Source organism: Notothenia rossii (genome assembly GCF_949606895.1).
Source record: "Notothenia rossii genome assembly, chromosome: 4".
Classification (NCBI taxonomy): domain Eukaryota; kingdom Metazoa; phylum Chordata; class Actinopteri; order Perciformes; family Nototheniidae; genus Notothenia; species Notothenia rossii.
Genome location: NC_136902.1, coordinates 19,634,220 through 19,651,101, shown reverse-complemented (window position 1 = coordinate 19,651,101; position 16,882 = coordinate 19,634,220). Strand labels below are relative to the sequence as shown.

General features: G+C 40.3%; 3 protein-coding genes across 4 annotated transcripts; 2 read left to right on the top strand and 1 right to left on the bottom strand.

Moving 5' to 3' along the window:
* Positions 1-407: 407 nt before the first annotated feature.
* Positions 408-2,864, bottom strand: ebp (EBP cholestenol delta-isomerase). Its single transcript, XM_079674222.1, has 5 exons — positions 2,708-2,864; positions 1,751-2,063; positions 1,622-1,658; positions 1,401-1,531; positions 408-1,320 (listed from the first exon to the last, which is right to left on the bottom strand). Exons 2-5 carry the CDS (start codon positions 2,058-2,060, stop codon positions 1,109-1,111), a joined length of 690 nt encoding a protein of 229 aa, XP_079530348.1. The 5' UTR covers positions 2,061-2,063; positions 2,708-2,864; the 3' UTR covers positions 408-1,108.
* A 565-nt stretch (positions 2,865-3,429) lies between these two features.
* On the top strand, positions 3,430-15,927 carry LOC307035166 (zinc finger BED domain-containing protein 4). Of its 2 annotated transcripts, XM_079674220.1 has the most exons (6): positions 3,430-3,547; positions 11,586-11,680; positions 11,915-12,169; positions 12,291-12,550; positions 12,680-13,271; positions 14,480-15,927. In XM_079674220.1, the coding sequence occupies exons 1-6, from the start codon at positions 3,445-3,447 to the stop codon at positions 15,329-15,331; spliced, it is 2,157 nt and encodes a 718-aa protein (XP_079530346.1). In that variant the 5' UTR covers positions 3,430-3,444; the 3' UTR covers positions 15,332-15,927. The 2 variants fall into 2 exon arrangements, with proteins under 2 accessions (XP_079530346.1, XP_079530347.1); XM_079674221.1 differs by lacking the exon at positions 3,430-3,547 and having other exon boundaries at positions 11,145-11,680.
* Positions 7,508-11,033, top strand: vma22 (vacuolar ATPase assembly factor VMA22). The gene is made up of 5 exons (XM_079674223.1): positions 7,508-7,862; positions 8,275-8,378; positions 8,484-8,596; positions 8,695-8,886; positions 10,039-11,033. The coding sequence occupies exons 1-5, from the start codon at positions 7,743-7,745 to the stop codon at positions 10,173-10,175; spliced, it is 666 nt and encodes a 221-aa protein (XP_079530349.1). The 5' UTR covers positions 7,508-7,742; the 3' UTR covers positions 10,176-11,033.
* Positions 15,928-16,882: the final 955 nt, after the last annotated feature.

Sequence of the window (16,882 nt, the reverse complement as noted above, 5' to 3'; positions counted from 1 at the left end):
TTTATCTGTTAAAATACAAAGGTTATTGTGCTCCTAGTCGACCACAAGGTGGCAGGCTTTGTCTCCTAGTCCCACAGCCGGTGGGTTGTTAAAGGTCCCACGTCATGGCCATTTCTACTGATCATAATTCCATTGTTGAGGTCTACTAGAATAGATATACATTGTGCAATTTTAACGTATGAACACCGGTCTGTCTTGATGAGAAGACGTGCCGAAACCCTGGATCGAACCAGGGACCTTTTAGATCTTCAGTCTAACGCTCTCCCAACTGAGCTACTTCGGCATCAGAAGGCCCAATTGTACAGGGTGCGTAAATACATGCAGAAAAATTGACGACCTCGGTGTCTAATGTAAATAAATTGTTTGTATTCATTGAAACAGAACTCAAATAGAGAAGAATACCAGGGTGGTTAAAGAAGCACTTTAAATTACTTTTATTAAGTAACATTTAAACAAAATGAAGTTATTAAAAAACTGAATATTTATTTTGCTACTCTCCCAAAAGTCCCACAAAGCTGAAAAAAAAGTAAATGTATTGCTGTATGCATAAGAGAACATACTCATACTCAATTAAGTTATTCGATGACAGGTGCAATATGACAAACCATACATGAGATATGCCTAAAGATGCATGCCTCTTCAACAGAAAAATAATCTGCAACTGCTTTGATAACAATCCATTGTTCAAGTAGTTTTCATGCAGAATGGCAGAAATAACTTTTGTCAGCATATCAAATATGCTTTTCTCTTCTTTTACAAAAAAACAACATTAAACTCAATATCTTTGGGTTTTGGACAAGACAAAAGACCTTGAATATAATAATATTGGGCTTTGAGAAAATAGGATGAACATTTTTTGTTCCATTTTTTTAAGTTTATAGACAAAAAAATTATCAATTAATCTAGAAAAATAATCTGCACATTAGTAGATAATGAACATAATCGGTAGTTTCAGCTCTAGCTCTGTCAGACTCCAAACAATCATTTATTTTGTCCCATTGAATGTATTGATTTTCACAGCACAAAGTGTATGCCCTTCCCGGTTGTCTTTTCTCTTGTCCCTCCTGTAGAAATTGTCTCGTAGAACCACAGTCAGATTTTCCTGTTGTCAGTTCCTCTTAGACTTTTTGTTGTCAGTCTGTGCCTGTGCAGCGGACAACTGTCTCCAGGCATCCACAATGAGCACTAGCGGTATGATGATCCATAGCACGTTCATGAACACAAAGTAAAACCAGAAGTAAATTGGATGCCCCAACTCACTATGAGAATAACCATCTCTGTGCTCTGTGTAGAAGTAAAGCACTGCTCCATACAGCTGACCTGAAATGAGATTATGTCATAAGACCATCATATCAATATGACAACAACTGAAAATTGGGGTAGTAATTACGCCATCCTACCTAGTGAAATAATGAGTTGCAGAACAAATCTGTAGGGCTTGTTGGTTAGGAAGGCAAACACAGCCCAGAAGCTGAAAGGTCCCCATAACCATGCGGTCACAGTCTCCATGCAGACAGTGAAGTTATCCGCTCTAGAAATGGGCAGGGTACAATTAGTGACAGTTTCTCAACTTATTTTTAATGCAAAAAATGAACGTAGCTCTGAGAAAAGATGAACTCACATCACATATCGACTGTCCCCTTTGGAATACTCTTTCCCTGAGAGAAGAAAATTAAACATATTTAATCTCATTTAATCACAGTTTATACACTTTTCTAAACATGTTTTTCTGGTTTACTTGGTTACTCACACAACTGTGACAGGAAGCTCTGGTCTGCTGGAATAATATCATAATACAGTGAGAACCATCCCTCTATGACGCCATGGATGAAACCACAGACAGCAAACCAGCACACAGCCAGACGCCTCCATGTCCCCAGCCTGCCAGTTTTCCCTTTCTGACCGGTGATCAGCCAGGTCACAAGCAGAAAGAGCCCAGACACAGAAAACAGGAACACCAGAATCTCTGACATGGATCGGTCATTGGCCACATATGTGGGAATCAAAAGGTCCCGTGGCCAATAGGGATGCAGAACTCCAGTTGCTGATGTGGCATCCATTATCTGTTTCAAGAAAAGATGGTCAACAATCTTCATCCACAGTAAGCTTAAAATGTGTTGACTTTAATCATGTAATGTTAAAGGGAGACAGTACAGGTGAAAAGGGTACACTGATTACCTATTAACAAAGCTTTTTAGAAATGTTATGCTTAAATATGTAAATAGTGCATTCTCTTATTAATTGTGTGCTAATGTGCATACATTTCTAGGACAGAAATCTGAACATTGGATAAAGTTATGTTAAAAAATCTTGTATCTCTTTTTTGACATTAAAAGCCGGATTTTCAATATACTGTATCTGTACTCCATAATAGTACAAATAGATAAAGTGTAGCTCAAGTAACACCTTGGTGTGTTTTATTTCTCCACTAGTCTAAAATAAGTCATGTTATACAGCAAAGGAGCCTAACATTCAAAATTGACCCATTTTAAAAAAACATATATGTTTTTGCCTGTAGACTGTCTGGGTTTAAGAATAATTGAGCATATGTTTAATTGATGAATAAGGGCTCTCTGCAATGTACTGCACTACGTTTTTAACATTAGCTATTTGTCACATTTTTACACCAAGTAAAGAAAGGTTGTATTGATATACTCCATATAGCAGACATAAGCAATAGGCTAATGCATGCGTTTTTAGTCCTTACCAGTAATGCTTAAAAAAACGCGATTCCAGCTGCAAAGGTTCAACGTATATTACCACAAGAGTATCCTATTAGATGAATTCAAAAATGAAGTATCGTGGAGATCCAATAGTCCAGAGCTGTCTAATTGCATGCCACACGGAACTGACCAGAGCATGGGGCGGTAACTTGTGGTGTCAAAGACCAATCAGAAGATAGTATGCATAAAGCTAGAAGCACATGCGGTCTGCTGGCCCATATGATTGGCTCATCATCTCGGATCATAGATGTGGTCGTTGGCAACAACCAATAAAAACGTGTCGCCTAACCCAAAGTATAGTCCCCTCTTCTCATTGACAAGTTACTACACATTTAATTAGTCGGTGAAGGGTGAATATTAGTAGGCTAATCTAAGGGAAGATATTGCACAATGATTTCTAGCAAAGATCTTTCACTTCGAGGTGATCGTACGAGACTACTGAGCACTAATATCTCAAATAACTTCTATTAGATTTCTGAAGATTACAAAATCTTATCTTGAAAGAAAACATGTGATATTGTGCACAACAAGCCTATAAACGTATGTCCAACTAATCCGCGAACCAAAATACACAAGCAGATGATTAAACAATGACTATTAGTGTGTTGCTATCATGATTAATTAAGTTATGCAGATTTTCTTTTTGACATTTGATTTTAATAGTTCTTATGCTGGCTGCCCATCGAGACTGGACCTAAGCCAATCCCTCCGCGAGTTCACAATGGACATAGCCACTCACGGGACGGCTTCGCTCCGAACCCGCCCCCTCACCCTGTTGTTGTCCGACAGTGGACCTGTCGCGAGGCGCATCAGAGCTGTTCAAAGTAAGCAACAACACTGATATACAGCAACTTTAGTCTGCATAAAGTTAGCAATCCGGCATTGCTAACGGTAACGTTTCAATGTTAAATAAACGTTAACTTAATTAAGACTGCCAACAGCAAGTATTGTATTAATGACACCTTTTTATGTATATAGTTTGGTGTATAGTTTTAGATTGATGAGGCCAACTTTGTTTAGAATTTGTATAGGATTTCTCTTTGTTTAAAACAAATAATGAGGATACCAATACCTCTGCCCCATTGCAAGACTATTAAAAGAAAAGAAAAAAAGTTTTCCTCCCAAGCCGTGTCAGGGATTTAACCCTGCCGTGACCCGGATTCGAACCGGGGTTGCTGCGGCCACAACGCAGAGTACTAACCACTATACGATCACGGCGCGCTACTGGGAGTGATGCGACCATCGACTTCAGTTCGATTTATAAAGTAGTCCGGGGCGGATGCTTTGGGGTATCAACTGTGTTTTGGGGTATTTCATATGTCCGCGAAAAAGCAGATATTCTTTATTCCTCAAGACCTTTAACCATATGTATCTTATATGTGTACTGTGTATATATGGCTCTTATGTCGACGGCAAATACGGTAGAGATAGTTAGCAAGCTAACTTGGCTGCTAGCATACATCAGAGGTTAGCAGAGTTTTCTATTTGAGAGAGGTTGAGAGCTGTCGTTTTCTTTTACTTACTTTGCTTTTGGTCGTATTCAATATAGTCAACGCCAGGGAGGCTTTCAATAATATTTTACGGTACCCGAGTAACATTTTACCTTAAATTAGATAACGTAACGTTGAACGAAAAAGTTTAATGTAATGTAAGCAAAGCTAACTATCTATTCGGTCAGATGAAGTACAACGTATTTGCAAATATGACATATTGTTTCAAGGTATTTTCAACTTCTGCTTCAGCCACATTTGTAGATTTGAATCAACACTTGTAATCTTCCGTATGCACAAATGACCCATCCAATTGGTATAAAAAGTTAAGTCTATCATAAGCAATGTATCGGTCCCATATGGTCTAGCGGTTAGGATTCCTGGTTTTCACCCAGGCGGCCCGGGTTCGACTCCCGGTATGGGAACTACCATTTTTGTCCTTTATTGTGTATAGTTCCAAGATAAGTAAAATATTAACATGAACTGTTTTTCAGCAATATTTGTGACGGATATACGTTACAGTTACACCCAGTACAAAAAGTTCTTCTTTAAATGGCAATGGATGTAATTCATCCCCTTTTTTCTATTGGTACATGTGATGTTTTATGGAAAGAATAATAATCATAATCATAATCATAATAATAATAATATATTTAATTTGTTAGCGCTTTTACAGGTGCGCAAAGACGCTTTACAGATAATAGTGAAGAAAAAAGAAAAGAGAAGAAAGGAACAACAAATAAATATATAGTTAAACTTAAAGTCAAATAATACAAAAACAATCACACATGAAAAGCCGGATTGAAGAGGTGAGTTTTAATGAGTTTTTTGAAGGTGGTGAGGTCGGTGCAGTCTCTGATGGGTTGTGGGAGTGAGTTCCAGAGGGAGGGGGCAGCGACGGAGAAGGCTCTGTCCCCCCAGGTCCGGTGATTGGTGCGGGTGGGGATGGATAGGAGGTTGGCTTCTGATGAGCGGAGGCAGCGGGAAGGGGTGTGGTGGTGCAGCAGGTCTGTGAGGTAGGGGGGGGCTGGTTGTTGAGGGCTTTGTAAGTAATGAGGAGGACTTTGAAGTGGATTCTTTGACGGACGGGGAGCCAGTGGAGGTTCTGGAGGATGGGAGTGATGTGGTCTCGGGAGCGGGTGTGGGTGAGGAGGCGGGCAGCAGAGTTCTGGATATGTTGGAGTTTATTGAGGAGGTTGGATGGTATGCCATAGAGGATAACAGAAAGGCTGACATACTATGTAGAAAAAAATGAATGAATGACTCCATATCAGAGTGGTTTAGAAGGGGCGGAGTACTTTCCAGTGCTCTGCCTGGAATCTGAAATCAGGAAAGCTCAAGCGAATAAGGATGTTAGTATTCTTTGATGTGGAAAAAGCCTATACGATATGATGTGGAAGAAGGGATTATTAATAAAACTGGACATTATGGGTTTGGGAGGTAACATATATTAGATTATGGATTTTTTTGTTTGAATGGAACCCCGCAACGGAGCGTAATTAGTCCTCTTTTGTTCTCTATTATGATAAATGATATATAGGATCTGATAAAAGTAACTTTTTGCAGATTATAGAGCTATTTGGAAAAGGGGTAGAAATGTAAATGATATTGTAGGTAAAATTCAGGAAGCAATTACGGAAATTGAAAGCTGGTCTCTGACATGGGGTTTGGTTGTCGGTAGAAAAATCTGAAACTTTATTTTTTACGAGAAAAAAGATGAGGAGGATAGGTTAAAACTTTATGCACAAGAACTAAAGAAAGTGAAGACATTTAAGTTTCTGGAAATATGGTTGGACGAGAGAGTCACATGGAGTACTCACATTGATACATAAAAGTATTAGATAAATGTAAAAAGGTTTTAAATGTTATGAGGTGCTTGGCAGGCACTAAGTGGGGGGCTGATAAAGCTGCTTTGAGGAACGTATAGACAGCCCCAATTAGATCAGTCATAGAGGACTAATAGTGTACGGTTCAGCTTCATACTCTTCTCTACAAAAATTAGATTCACAAGCACTAAGGATATGCTGTGGGGCAGTCAGATCTACACCAGTGTCGGCACTTCAGGTAGAGGTCGGAGAAATACCAATATGATTGAGGAGAAAACAGTGAATTGTTAACTAAGGCAAATACAGGGCCATGAAGATACTCACTAAACAAACTGTAAAAACAAGTTATACAAAGTAATACAATTAAAAAAGAAAGTGTTTGTGTTTCGTAATTATGTAAGGAATTCAAAGTTAAGGAATGGAATATTAGTCCGACTGTGTTAATATCAGCTGTTCCGCCATGGTTTATACCTCAACCTGTAATAGATCTATCCTTACTGAAACGGTTACATTCAAAGAAAGATACAAATCAATGTGCAGGCTTATGTGAACACTGTAGCTTACATGAAAAATATGGGCAGTTTATACTAAGTATTAAGTAACTATTAAGTATTTACTGATGGATCCAAAAGTCCAGAAAATTATAAAACTATATTTGCGCATTTTATGTTCCTGAGTTAAAGGTCAAAGTGAAAAAGCGAGCGAGTGATCACATCAGAGTGTTCACAGTGGAGATGATGGCACGCTCTGACTCCAGCGCCACTTTGGAGAGTACAGGCTATACATAATTTATCGTCATTCCGTCGTCAGGATATTCTGCATGAAATATTGCACATAATGTATAGGTTAGTATTCGGGAATTGTTGTTTAGTTTGTGTGGATTCCTGCCTGTGGGTATTAGAGGTAATGAGGTAGTGGATCAACTGGCAACAAATGAATTGAAAGCAAATCAGATTGAATTGGCAGTAGCCTAGGGCAGAAGTAAAATCATTTATCAAGTTAATATCAAGCAACAATGGCTAGTAAGACTAAAGGAAGATACAAAGGGAAGTAGGAATGGAAAGCACTTGGGGGAGTAATAGAAGAGAACAGAACATTATCAACTCAGTAGGATACAATTGGGTCACTCCGGATTAAACTCATCACTGCATCTGATTGAAAAAACATCCAACTGGCAATTGTGATGGTTGCCAACAATCAGAGACAATAAATCATGTATTTTTTAGCTGCCCGGAATATACAAGGCAAAGACTCATTCTGAAAACTGCAATGGAACAACCTAACATCAAGGACATGAATTTCAAGTAAATATTCGCTAGAAGTAACTCAAGAAATGAAGAAGTTCACAAACTGATCTCTTCAAGTTTCTCAAAAACACTGGTCTGAGGACAAAGATTTAACTTGAAGATTCAATAAGTCAACAGTAGGTGGCGATAATGCCCCGAGTGGTTGCGACTCGCCATTAAAGCAAAAAAAAAAGAAGAAAAAGAAGAAGCAGACATGTGATGTTGATCACGTGACGGCATTTTTCACATGATGCTCCCCATACACGGAAGTAGTAACGTCTTTTAAAATCGTATAGGTCATTTTAGTGCGTTAAAACCTGGTTTAAATCTTGAACGGATGTTTTTTTTTTAGTAAAAAAAACGCCAGGTAAGATTGTATGAAAAAGCACTCGAGTTGGTAACGCTGAAAAAATCGACATGGTTGTTTTAGAATTGGAAGAATCTTCTCTGTTACTGGACGAAAAGCTGCTCCGGTTCATGGACCAGCTGGAGTTACTGGAGGAGAAACGAGCCGCTCTCAACTCTCTCATTGAGCAGGTAGCACACAGAAAACAATTTAGGGTTAACTTGATCACTGTGTTTAAAATGTGTTTTAATGAATGTGATAAATCTGCACAAAACGTTTTTGTAGTGGAAACCATTTTACAATCGAGCTGAAATGTTTGATCATTTAATAAATGTTTGCTACAAACATAGTAGTATAGTCCTTTGATTTATAAGGATTTGCTGTTTTGTGTACTATTTTTATTTAACTACTATTTGTATTCTTATTCTTCAATTACAATTCATCTATTGTGCCTACGTTATTTTTCAAATGTATGTCCTCAGATGTAAGTGCATATACACCTAACATTTATCTTTTATTTTTTGTAATATTTGAAGGCCCTTATGTTATCCTGTTTCCTCTACTCCCGACAACAATTTAGTTTCAATTTCTTGTTCCCCACAGGGATGGTTTTCCATGTCCAAGGCACGATATTCCATGGGAAACAAGCGTGTCTCTGCACTTCAGTATGCAAGTGAGATAGAGCCTCTGGTCTGTGTCCATGCAAGGTGAGGTATTAGATGTTGTGTTTTGAAGAAATGTTTGCTTCAAGCTTAATCTATGCTGATTTAGAATGATTGTTAATTGTGATGTCTTGAATTGATGTATTATAGAACACTGGACAATGGTGAGGTGGATTTCTGCACCGAAAGGTCCAAACAAAAGGCTAGAGATGAGGCAGGAAAAGAAGCCAGGTCAATAGAGGATATTGGGCCTCAGGAAGAAGGTGAGTCTGCTACAGTCCATGTGGTGATACAAATAATGTTGTTTAAATTAACATAAAACAAATCAATTTTTGATGTATGAAATCATGTGGTTTTATAGGTGTCAGGAGAAGAAACAAACCGAAAAATAATGTCCCAGAAAAAAAGGAAGGTGAAGAAGCCAGCAGTGAGAAAGCTCCCGAAGTAACTCCAATAAGAAAAAGTGACCAGAATCTGCAGCAAGATCCACTGAAATGGTTTGGGATTCTGGTGCCACAAACTCTAAAACAAGCACAGTCGTCATTCACGCAAGGTATGTTGTTAGGGAGACGTGTGGCACAGTGGGTTAATGCGCTGATCTTCTTATCAGAGGATAGCAAGTTCGAGTCCCACTGCAGTCAGCATGTCGTTGTGTCCCTGTGCAAGACACTTCACCCCAAATTGCTCCTGTGGGGATTGCCCACAGTATTGAGTATGTAAGTCGCTTTGGATAAAAGCGTCTAACATGTAATGTTACATCTCCAAAAGATTTGGATTCAAAGCACTCAAACATTTGATCTGCTGATACGTAGTTAACCTAAGGATATAGCCATGGTCATTTTAATTCAATACTTCAAGGTTCAAGGTACTTTATTGTCAAACTAACATGGCTACAGAGTAATTATGTCTTACATACTTAATTCTGCTATGAATAGTTATTGTTATCTTTCCTTCCACAATGTACCAAAACAATCATCCAATAACAGTTATACACGGTTCATCCAATATAACAATATGCTTTACCCTGAGATTCTTGAGGTTGTCCTTAGAGCTCAATTTATAACAACCTAAAAAACAAATGCTTCCGTAATATAACATAACCTATTGATCATTCACAAAACAATGCAATAAAATAATACACTGGCAATTTGTGATATACAATCTGCAATTTAAAAACATGTAGCATTACCGGCGATACATTACCTAGCCTATATATGCAGGGTCTTTTGTTATGCCACATGATATAATAAGTGTTATCAGATGTTGCTTATGTTTTGTCAATTTCAATTCTTTAGTTGCTATGGTTTAAGCTCTCAAGTTCACATTAGGTTCTTGTATATATGTAGGAATCTTATAGAGTGTAATATATATATATATATATATAGCTGCATGTGTATACTTACAACAATAGCTATATGGTTATAGATATGGATGGATAGATAAATTAACTTGGAGAAAAGGAAAAATAACTGATTGTCTTGCTACCTCAAAATAATTCATGTCAAATTCATTCTAAACCGGCAAAAATAACAATTCTGCATAATAAATTACACTCATAAGGCTTAGAGAAATAACCGTTTTTTGTATTGGTCACTGGTATCGTTATGCATGTGTACAAGATGAAAAGTGACAGTTCTCAGCATACTATCGGTAAATCATTTTCATCGTCCCTCATCTTCTCTCCTTTCTTTCTGTCATATTACAGTAATTGAGCTGTCAGCTGAGATTGCAACCCTTCAGACTGCCATTTTGAACAGCAGGCAGGAGCTGAAGCAATGCAGGAAGGACAAACCCATTCTCCAAGAAGTCTCAGCAACTCGGTTGGAAAAGCTGACAGAATAAATAACTGTTGAGTTTAACCTGAAAATGACCTGAGAAGACTCTCTGGCTAAAGAGAGTGACAGGTTGGAGTCAGTCTATTTCTTCAGGGCCAATTGAACTCAACATGGATCCTCTGGGTGGATTTTGAATGAGAGATTACAGATTATTCTGTTTGACTGAATGAGTAAATAATATTAGATAAAGTTTGAACTTGTGCGTTTTTTGACAATGTGTTTGTGAATGCTGTTTTAGTATTTCTGTGTTGTAGACAAGATCACTTTTTAGAATCTTTATAATAGATGGTACCATTTCTCGATAATGCACCATTTATACATGATTTATAAGACATAATAATACAAAATAAGCATTTACTTATAATTAATAGATCATTATAGGCGGTTTAAACTAACCTATTTTAGGTTGCCAGGTTGTGAACAATGCCTTTGACTAGTGTTAAATGCATTATATTTGGTTGTAATGCAGTTATATTGATTCTCTGCAGCCATTTAGAAAAGAAAACGGTAAAACATGATTTGCATATCAATTATTTGATTTATTATTTTTTAAGGTTTTTGTGTACTCATTTCCACATGTTGATCGCACAATGTGGTCTTTGTTTTGTAGAGAACACTTTTGGTTTGCAAAATACTGTAAATAAAGATTATTATACAATGTGGGGGTTTCCACAACCTGTCCACTTAATAACCATTAATAGAGCCATTATTTACAACGTTTTAACCCCATTATAAAGGCGGCCTTTTTGAAAAGTGGTACCAAATTATATAAATGTTCGATTCTGTCTTATTTCTTCTAAATGTATCATGCAAAAAATAAATAAATGTGATGTTTAATAAAGTAAGTATTTTTTATTTGATCAGACAGACAGAAATTCTGTGTTATTATTACATTATATTATCAGAAGTATTATAGGCTACCAGAGGATGTTCTGCCTCCTCTGGACAGCCGAACATTTCCGGGAACTGCCGAAAAGGAAAACGAGACTCCCGTTTAGTGTGTGTACTTCCTGATCCAATTATAATACTGATATGCCTCCATGAAACGGCGCTCTGCCTCCCCTTCACTTACGTCCTATAGACTGTTGGGAGCGCAGAAACAACCGATCACTGTATTATTGTTGGTGTTTCCGCAGCAGCCCTTCAGATTGTGGCCGAGCGATTTCTGACGACGCAACTCGCGCTTTGAATTACATTTCCTTTTGTCTGCGCAGCTGGCAACCTTTAATGCATGATGAGGGATAGAGAAGTAAACACACTGGCGTGTGCTCATGTTTAGCGACGATGTGAGAGATTGATTCCTCACGCTCAGATTGTCCTTGATCGCAAATTGATTTTACCCAACTTGAACTGTGGGCTCCAATGGCGTCAGTTTCGAAGGTGTCTATTTTGGATTACTTTAATATTGTGTTTGAAGGTGAAAATGGCAAAATCGAGTCCAACTGCAAGGCTTGTGGTACCAGGATCCAGGCGAAGCGGAGTGTCACGTCCAACTTCGTAACGCATCTCAAGGTAATAATGTTAACTATACATATATATATTTAATTCTCAGTCTTGTATTTATTTCTGCACCGACCGAAACAGCTGTCCTCACAGCATCTTTAATACCACACAGTGACCGCTATATAAACTCGTCTCTGTGTATTGCTGCTCTTTTACACTGTGTCCTCCTTCACAGATATGTCAATACAGGGCAGTATGGTGAGACGATCCACCACTAACATGCTGTTCCTCTCTCCCATTCAGCGGAAGCACCAGGCTATGTATGATGACTTTGTGAAAAGGAAGGATTTGAAGAGAGAGGGTTACTCCTCTGGTTTCCTGCACAGTTTCACCACAAATGGAGGAAATACCCGCTTCGCTCACCCCATCAGTACTCGAGTGGGAGTTGGAGGAGGAGGAGGAGGAGGAGGTGTTGGAGGAATGGCAACCCTTGAGGGAGGAGTAGGAGGAGGCTCTGGGGGAGGGTTGACCAAGTTTGATAGACATGACCCACGTCAGGTGTGTGTTATTCAGCATCACTTTAGATGAAAGTAACTGAGCTACTATTTATGAAATCAAAACAAGTGGTTTTCATTTAATTTGCTATAAAAAGGATTATATATTTGTGTTGTCACCACAGGTTCTGATCTCTGAGGCTATAGCTAAGATGATTGTGCGTGATCTGCAGCCAGTGTCTATAGTGGAAAATCAAGGCTTCAGAGAGCTGCTTCAGCTCCTTGAGCCACGCTACACCCCCGAGCCCCAACACTACGTCCAGAGCCAGCTCTTCCCAGCCTACGCCTACCAGGCCCAAGTAGCAACCCGCCAGGCCCTGGCCTCCGTGCACGCCCTTAGCCTCAGCCTGGATCTCTGGAGGTGCTTCACTGGAGCCACTTCAGGGTAAGGAGGTAAAATCAACAAAAAAACAACATGAATCCCTCTTCGTTTGATTACCTCACTGATGAGTCCACTTCTCTCTCTCTCTCTCTCTCTCTCTCTCTCTCTCTCTCTCTCTCTCTCTCTCTGCAGGTACCTTGGTGTCACCTGCCACTTTCTCACATCTGATTGGCAGATGCATTCGGCTCTCCTGGCTTGCCTTCCTCTGACTGGAAGATTCTCTGGGAATCGTGTGCTTTCAGATTTTGATGAAGTATGTCACTCTCATGGCGTGTCAGGGAGAGCATTTCGTGTGGTTGCAGATCCTTTCCTGGCAACAACAACATTAAAGCCATGTTTTCTTCCCGGTTTCCTGCTTTCTCCTGCTCCCACTACGGGGCAAGACGTAGTTGATGGAGAAGAGGAGGACAATAGTAACAATGAGGAGGAAGGGATACAGAATGGCCATGCTGATGGACGAGAGGGGAAGGACTCGTGGGAGCAGGGTCTGGGTGTTGGTCGAGTGGACTGTTTCTCCCGCTCACTTGAACAGTGTGTGAGAGAGGGGTTACACTCCTGTCCACAGATCACCTCCACACTGGCAAAGGCTGCCTGTTTCTACAACTACATTACCTCGGCGGTCCCTCCTGAGAAGCTGAGCCAGGTGTTTGATGGTCCTGGGCTGAGCATGGGGGGGCCGGGAAATCCCCCTCATGCAGCAAGAGACTGGGCTGCTCAACTCAAGGTATTAATAGTATACAAGCAGCCCTTTACCTTCACTCCCCCTACTAAGCATTTATAGTATATCACTTAATACCTTCTTACACCATGATGTTATTATAAACACACATTTAAGTTTGTGTAAATGCATGTGAATCATTTCATAATCAAATGTTTTACAGCTATATATTCTTGTATTTTCAATCACCAGTTGTACCATTAATTAAAGGTCTTAAGTGAGGAGTTGTAGAAACAAAAAACATTAAATAACATTTCAAAAGGTCCCAATACCGGCTTGCAACTACATAATAGTGTGTTAAAAGCCAGATTCAAGCTGTTAATATGCTGCTTATAAATACTTGTTAGGGAGGTTAATATTAAAGGTCCCATGTCATGGCCATTTCTACTGATCATAATTCCATTGTTGAGGTCTACTAGAATAGATTGTTGATCTGTTCTGATGAGTCCACCACCGTTACAGCGGAACATCAGTGATTATGTGTTACAATGGCGTTTTTTAGCAACTAGAAAATGAAACCAGTAATGACAAACAGATGAGAATGCTGCGTGGGGACTGGGTGCCGTGTTGGCGGGGCGTTGCGGGGCTCGCTGCTGCGCACATTGTGAGCTGGATTACTGGGGCTGTTTCCTGGTTGCTGCGTGGGGTCTGCGAGACACCGCGAAACTCACCTGAACTCAGCCTGTCAGTTTGTGTCTGTGCTCAAGCTGAGTTCAGGCTGAGAAATTCACCGAGCTGCAGCTGAGAAAAGATAAGGCTGAGTGAGTGTGTGTGTGTGTGTGTGTGTGAGGGGCCGTTACGGCACTATGCCAGTTTACCTCACTTTACTCAGGAAGAAAAAAATGGAAAAATAGAAATCTCCAACGAGGCGTTCTGGGGCAGCACAGACAGGTATTTTCTGTGTTAGAGTTTTACTCGCTACAAGGTGTACTTTGAGGATTTGTGACTCTGCAGACCGTTTGCATGCATAAAAACCTTCATAACACACAAGGGGACGGGTAATAACCGGAAAAGCATGACATGGGACCTTTAAGTGTTACCAGAAAGCAGTATGATCCATTATAACACCAATGTCCTGATTATGAAGATGTTTAAGCTGTTAATATTTCGATACTGATAAATGCTTTTCTGTAATGACAAAATAAAGAGTGTGTGTGACCATAGTTTTAACCGTATAGTTTATAATTGTTTGTAATTATTTCTGTTTGGTGCAGGTGCTTCGGCGGCTGCTGGACTCCATGGAGTTCCTGGAGGAGGTGAGCGGTCCGGAGGAGCTGGTGCCAGGGGTTTCAGAGAGAGTGCTGCTGAGGGAGCTCACTGACACTTTGGAGCCCTTCACTGAGGCCTGGGACATGGTGCAAGGGGACAGGCAGGCAGACAGAATGACAGACAGACATGTGTCCATCAGTCTGGCCCTGCCGTGTGTTCTGGGCCTTCGTAAGCATCTCTCTGAGACGTCGACCCCACACTGCCCCTCTCTCCTGCTGGGCCTCAGCCAGTCTGTAGAGCGCCGGCTGGCCCCTGTCCTAGAGGACCCTCTCTACATCACTGCCACTACTCTGGACCCCCAGTTCAAGCTCACTTGGAGCAGCAACCCCGACTGGCACAGACAAGTCCTCATAGAGGAGTTGTCCAAACATTCAACAGCCTCAAGCCCTATAGAACCCAACACAGTCCTACATCCTCAATCCCAGACCCCTCCTACCCCTCCTACTCCAGCTCCATCGCCGGCCTCCTCGCTTTCCCGGCCCTGTAAGCTGTTCTCTTTCATCAAGCAGAGACCCACAACGCAGGCCAAGAGCCTGGAGCAGGAGCTGGCCGTCTACCTACGAGAGGAACCCACAGATGAGGAGGCTTTGCATTACTGGCGGCGTAAAGCTATTGACTTTCCTCTGCTTGCCAACGTGGCCAAGAGGGCGTTAACCATACCTGCTTGTGGCACTGTAGTCGAAAATATTTTCACTTCTGCTGAGCGCTGTCTGCGGCCAGAGATGGGCCGAGTTTTACCAAAGAACCTGGAGACACTCATCTACCTCAAAGCGAACTACAGATTATTATGGACTTAAAGCTCTGAGTCCAGCATTTCTTTAACCTAAATAGCAACCTTGAGGTGTTATACCTGCAGTTAAGTTTCTTCTTGGATACTAACCATTGTTTCTCTGTGAGTGAACTGAGCTAGCGACATAACATAGTCATCATACTACACATCATTTGACGTGAGATGGAATAATTACCTATAATTTCACGGCTGAGGCTCAGTTTTCCTTCTTTTCCAGACTGGACTAAGTGTGGATAATTGTCTGTTCAGCACATAGTCAGCATACAGACTACCATACCACATTCTGGGCAGAGGGGACTAGAAGCAGATCAATACTAAACCATTTACTTTGAAATGATTTTGCCTGGTCTGGATCTTCAGACATCCGCAAGACCACAAAGACTCTACTTTCCCATTTGCATACAAAGCTTGTGTTTTTGACATACCAACGATACCCAAATATAAATGATTGCATACCGTAGCATCTTTTTTCACTAATTAATTTAGAGTAGTTCTTGAAGGAACACTGCCAAACAATATATCAATGTACCATCCACTTATTTGTTTCTCTCTTTTTATGTATGCCTCGTCACTGGGACATAATAAACAGGTTTTGATTCCTAACGCAGCGTGTATGCATTTTTTAGATTTGAGTGCACCCATACATGTGCGTCACACAGCTAATATTTTCACCCTAATTCATTTGTATTTCCCTTTGCAAGTCCTTTCTAACTTGTTGTGTGATTTGTTAGAGGTCAATTCAATTTCATTTTCTTTATCTGCACTTTTTGCTATGTCCAATTCTACATTGCAACTTTCAGGAATAGTAATTGGTTTGACCCGGCATCTGCCCAAGAAAACTAGCAGAGGATGAGTGCACGTGGCACAACAGTGGCTGTTGCTTTGTCTGACCTAACTCATATATCTTGATACCACTTTGCAGGGCACCGCTTTAAAGGAGAAAGTGTTAACGCTGTAGAGTGTGTTTATCTTTGTCTTGGCCAGTGGGGAGGCAGGGTAATGGAAGTAATTCCATTACAGTTAATTTTGAGTCAGCAGGCAGTCAGCAGTCACATCCTACCATGTCCTCTCCTCATAGCCAGCCCTGCTCACAAAGCCTTCTTACTAATGCACTTTGATAGCAGGAAACTATATGTAGCTACTGTTCTCTTGTCTAATGCTACAACAGACGGCATACATTACTTCACTAAACCGTTTTTTATGTGATAAATAATGAACAATGGCATCAACCAATCTGAAGATGATGGCTGTGAAGGAATTGCAATGGATATTTTAAGGACTGTCAAAAGGATTACATCTCTTTTCAACAAAAAGCAAAACAGTTTAGATGAAAACCACTTCAGAGGAAGTGTGTTAATCTGGGTGAGATAATTAGATTTCCATCATAGATCATCCTCTGTGGATTTACATGTTTTGCTAGATATCTGTGAATCTGTCTGCGGGTTCAGCTCTGAAAAGTGTTTTTGTTCATCCCCAGGGGTGTGTTGTTGTTTGTAAGTGTGTGTGTGTGTGTGTGTGTGTGTGTGTGGAGCACCCCCCCCCCCCCCCCCCCCTCGTC

What these genes read in the sequence shown, in the direction of transcription:
- vma22 (XM_079674223.1), top strand. Translation starts at nt 7,743, where the DNA reads ATGGTTGTTTTAGAATTGGAAGAATCTTCTCTGTTACTGGACGAAAAG. An exon ending in TATTGGGCCTCAGGAAGAAG is followed by an intron (nt 8,597 to 8,694) that starts GTGAGTCTGCTA and finishes GTGGTTTTATAG; the next exon opens with GTGTCAGGAGAAGAAACAAA. An exon ending in ACAGTCGTCATTCACGCAAG is followed by an intron (nt 8,887 to 10,038) that starts GTATGTTGTTAG and finishes GTCATATTACAG; the next exon opens with TAATTGAGCTGTCAGCTGAG.
- LOC307035166 (XM_079674220.1), top strand. Translation starts at nt 3,445, where the DNA reads ATGGACATAGCCACTCACGGGACGGCTTCGCTCCGAACCCGCCCCCTC. An exon ending in GCGCATCAGAGCTGTTCAAA is followed by an intron (nt 3,548 to 11,585) that starts GTAAGCAACAAC and finishes TTGTGTTTGAAG; the next exon opens with GTGAAAATGGCAAAATCGAG. An exon ending in ACTGGGCTGCTCAACTCAAG is followed by an intron (nt 13,272 to 14,479) that starts GTATTAATAGTA and finishes TGTTTGGTGCAG; the next exon opens with GTGCTTCGGCGGCTGCTGGA.
- ebp (XM_079674222.1), bottom strand. Translation starts at nt 2,060, where the DNA reads ATGGATGCCACATCAGCAACTGGAGTTCTGCATCCCTATTGGCCACGG. An exon ending in GAGCTTCCTGTCACAGTTGT is followed by an intron (nt 1,659 to 1,750) that starts GTGAGTAACCAA and finishes TTCTTCTCTCAG; the next exon opens with GGAAAGAGTATTCCAAAGGG. An exon ending in GGGGACAGTCGATATGTGAT is followed by an intron (nt 1,532 to 1,621) that starts GTGAGTTCATCT and finishes GCCCATTTCTAG; the next exon opens with AGCGGATAACTTCACTGTCT.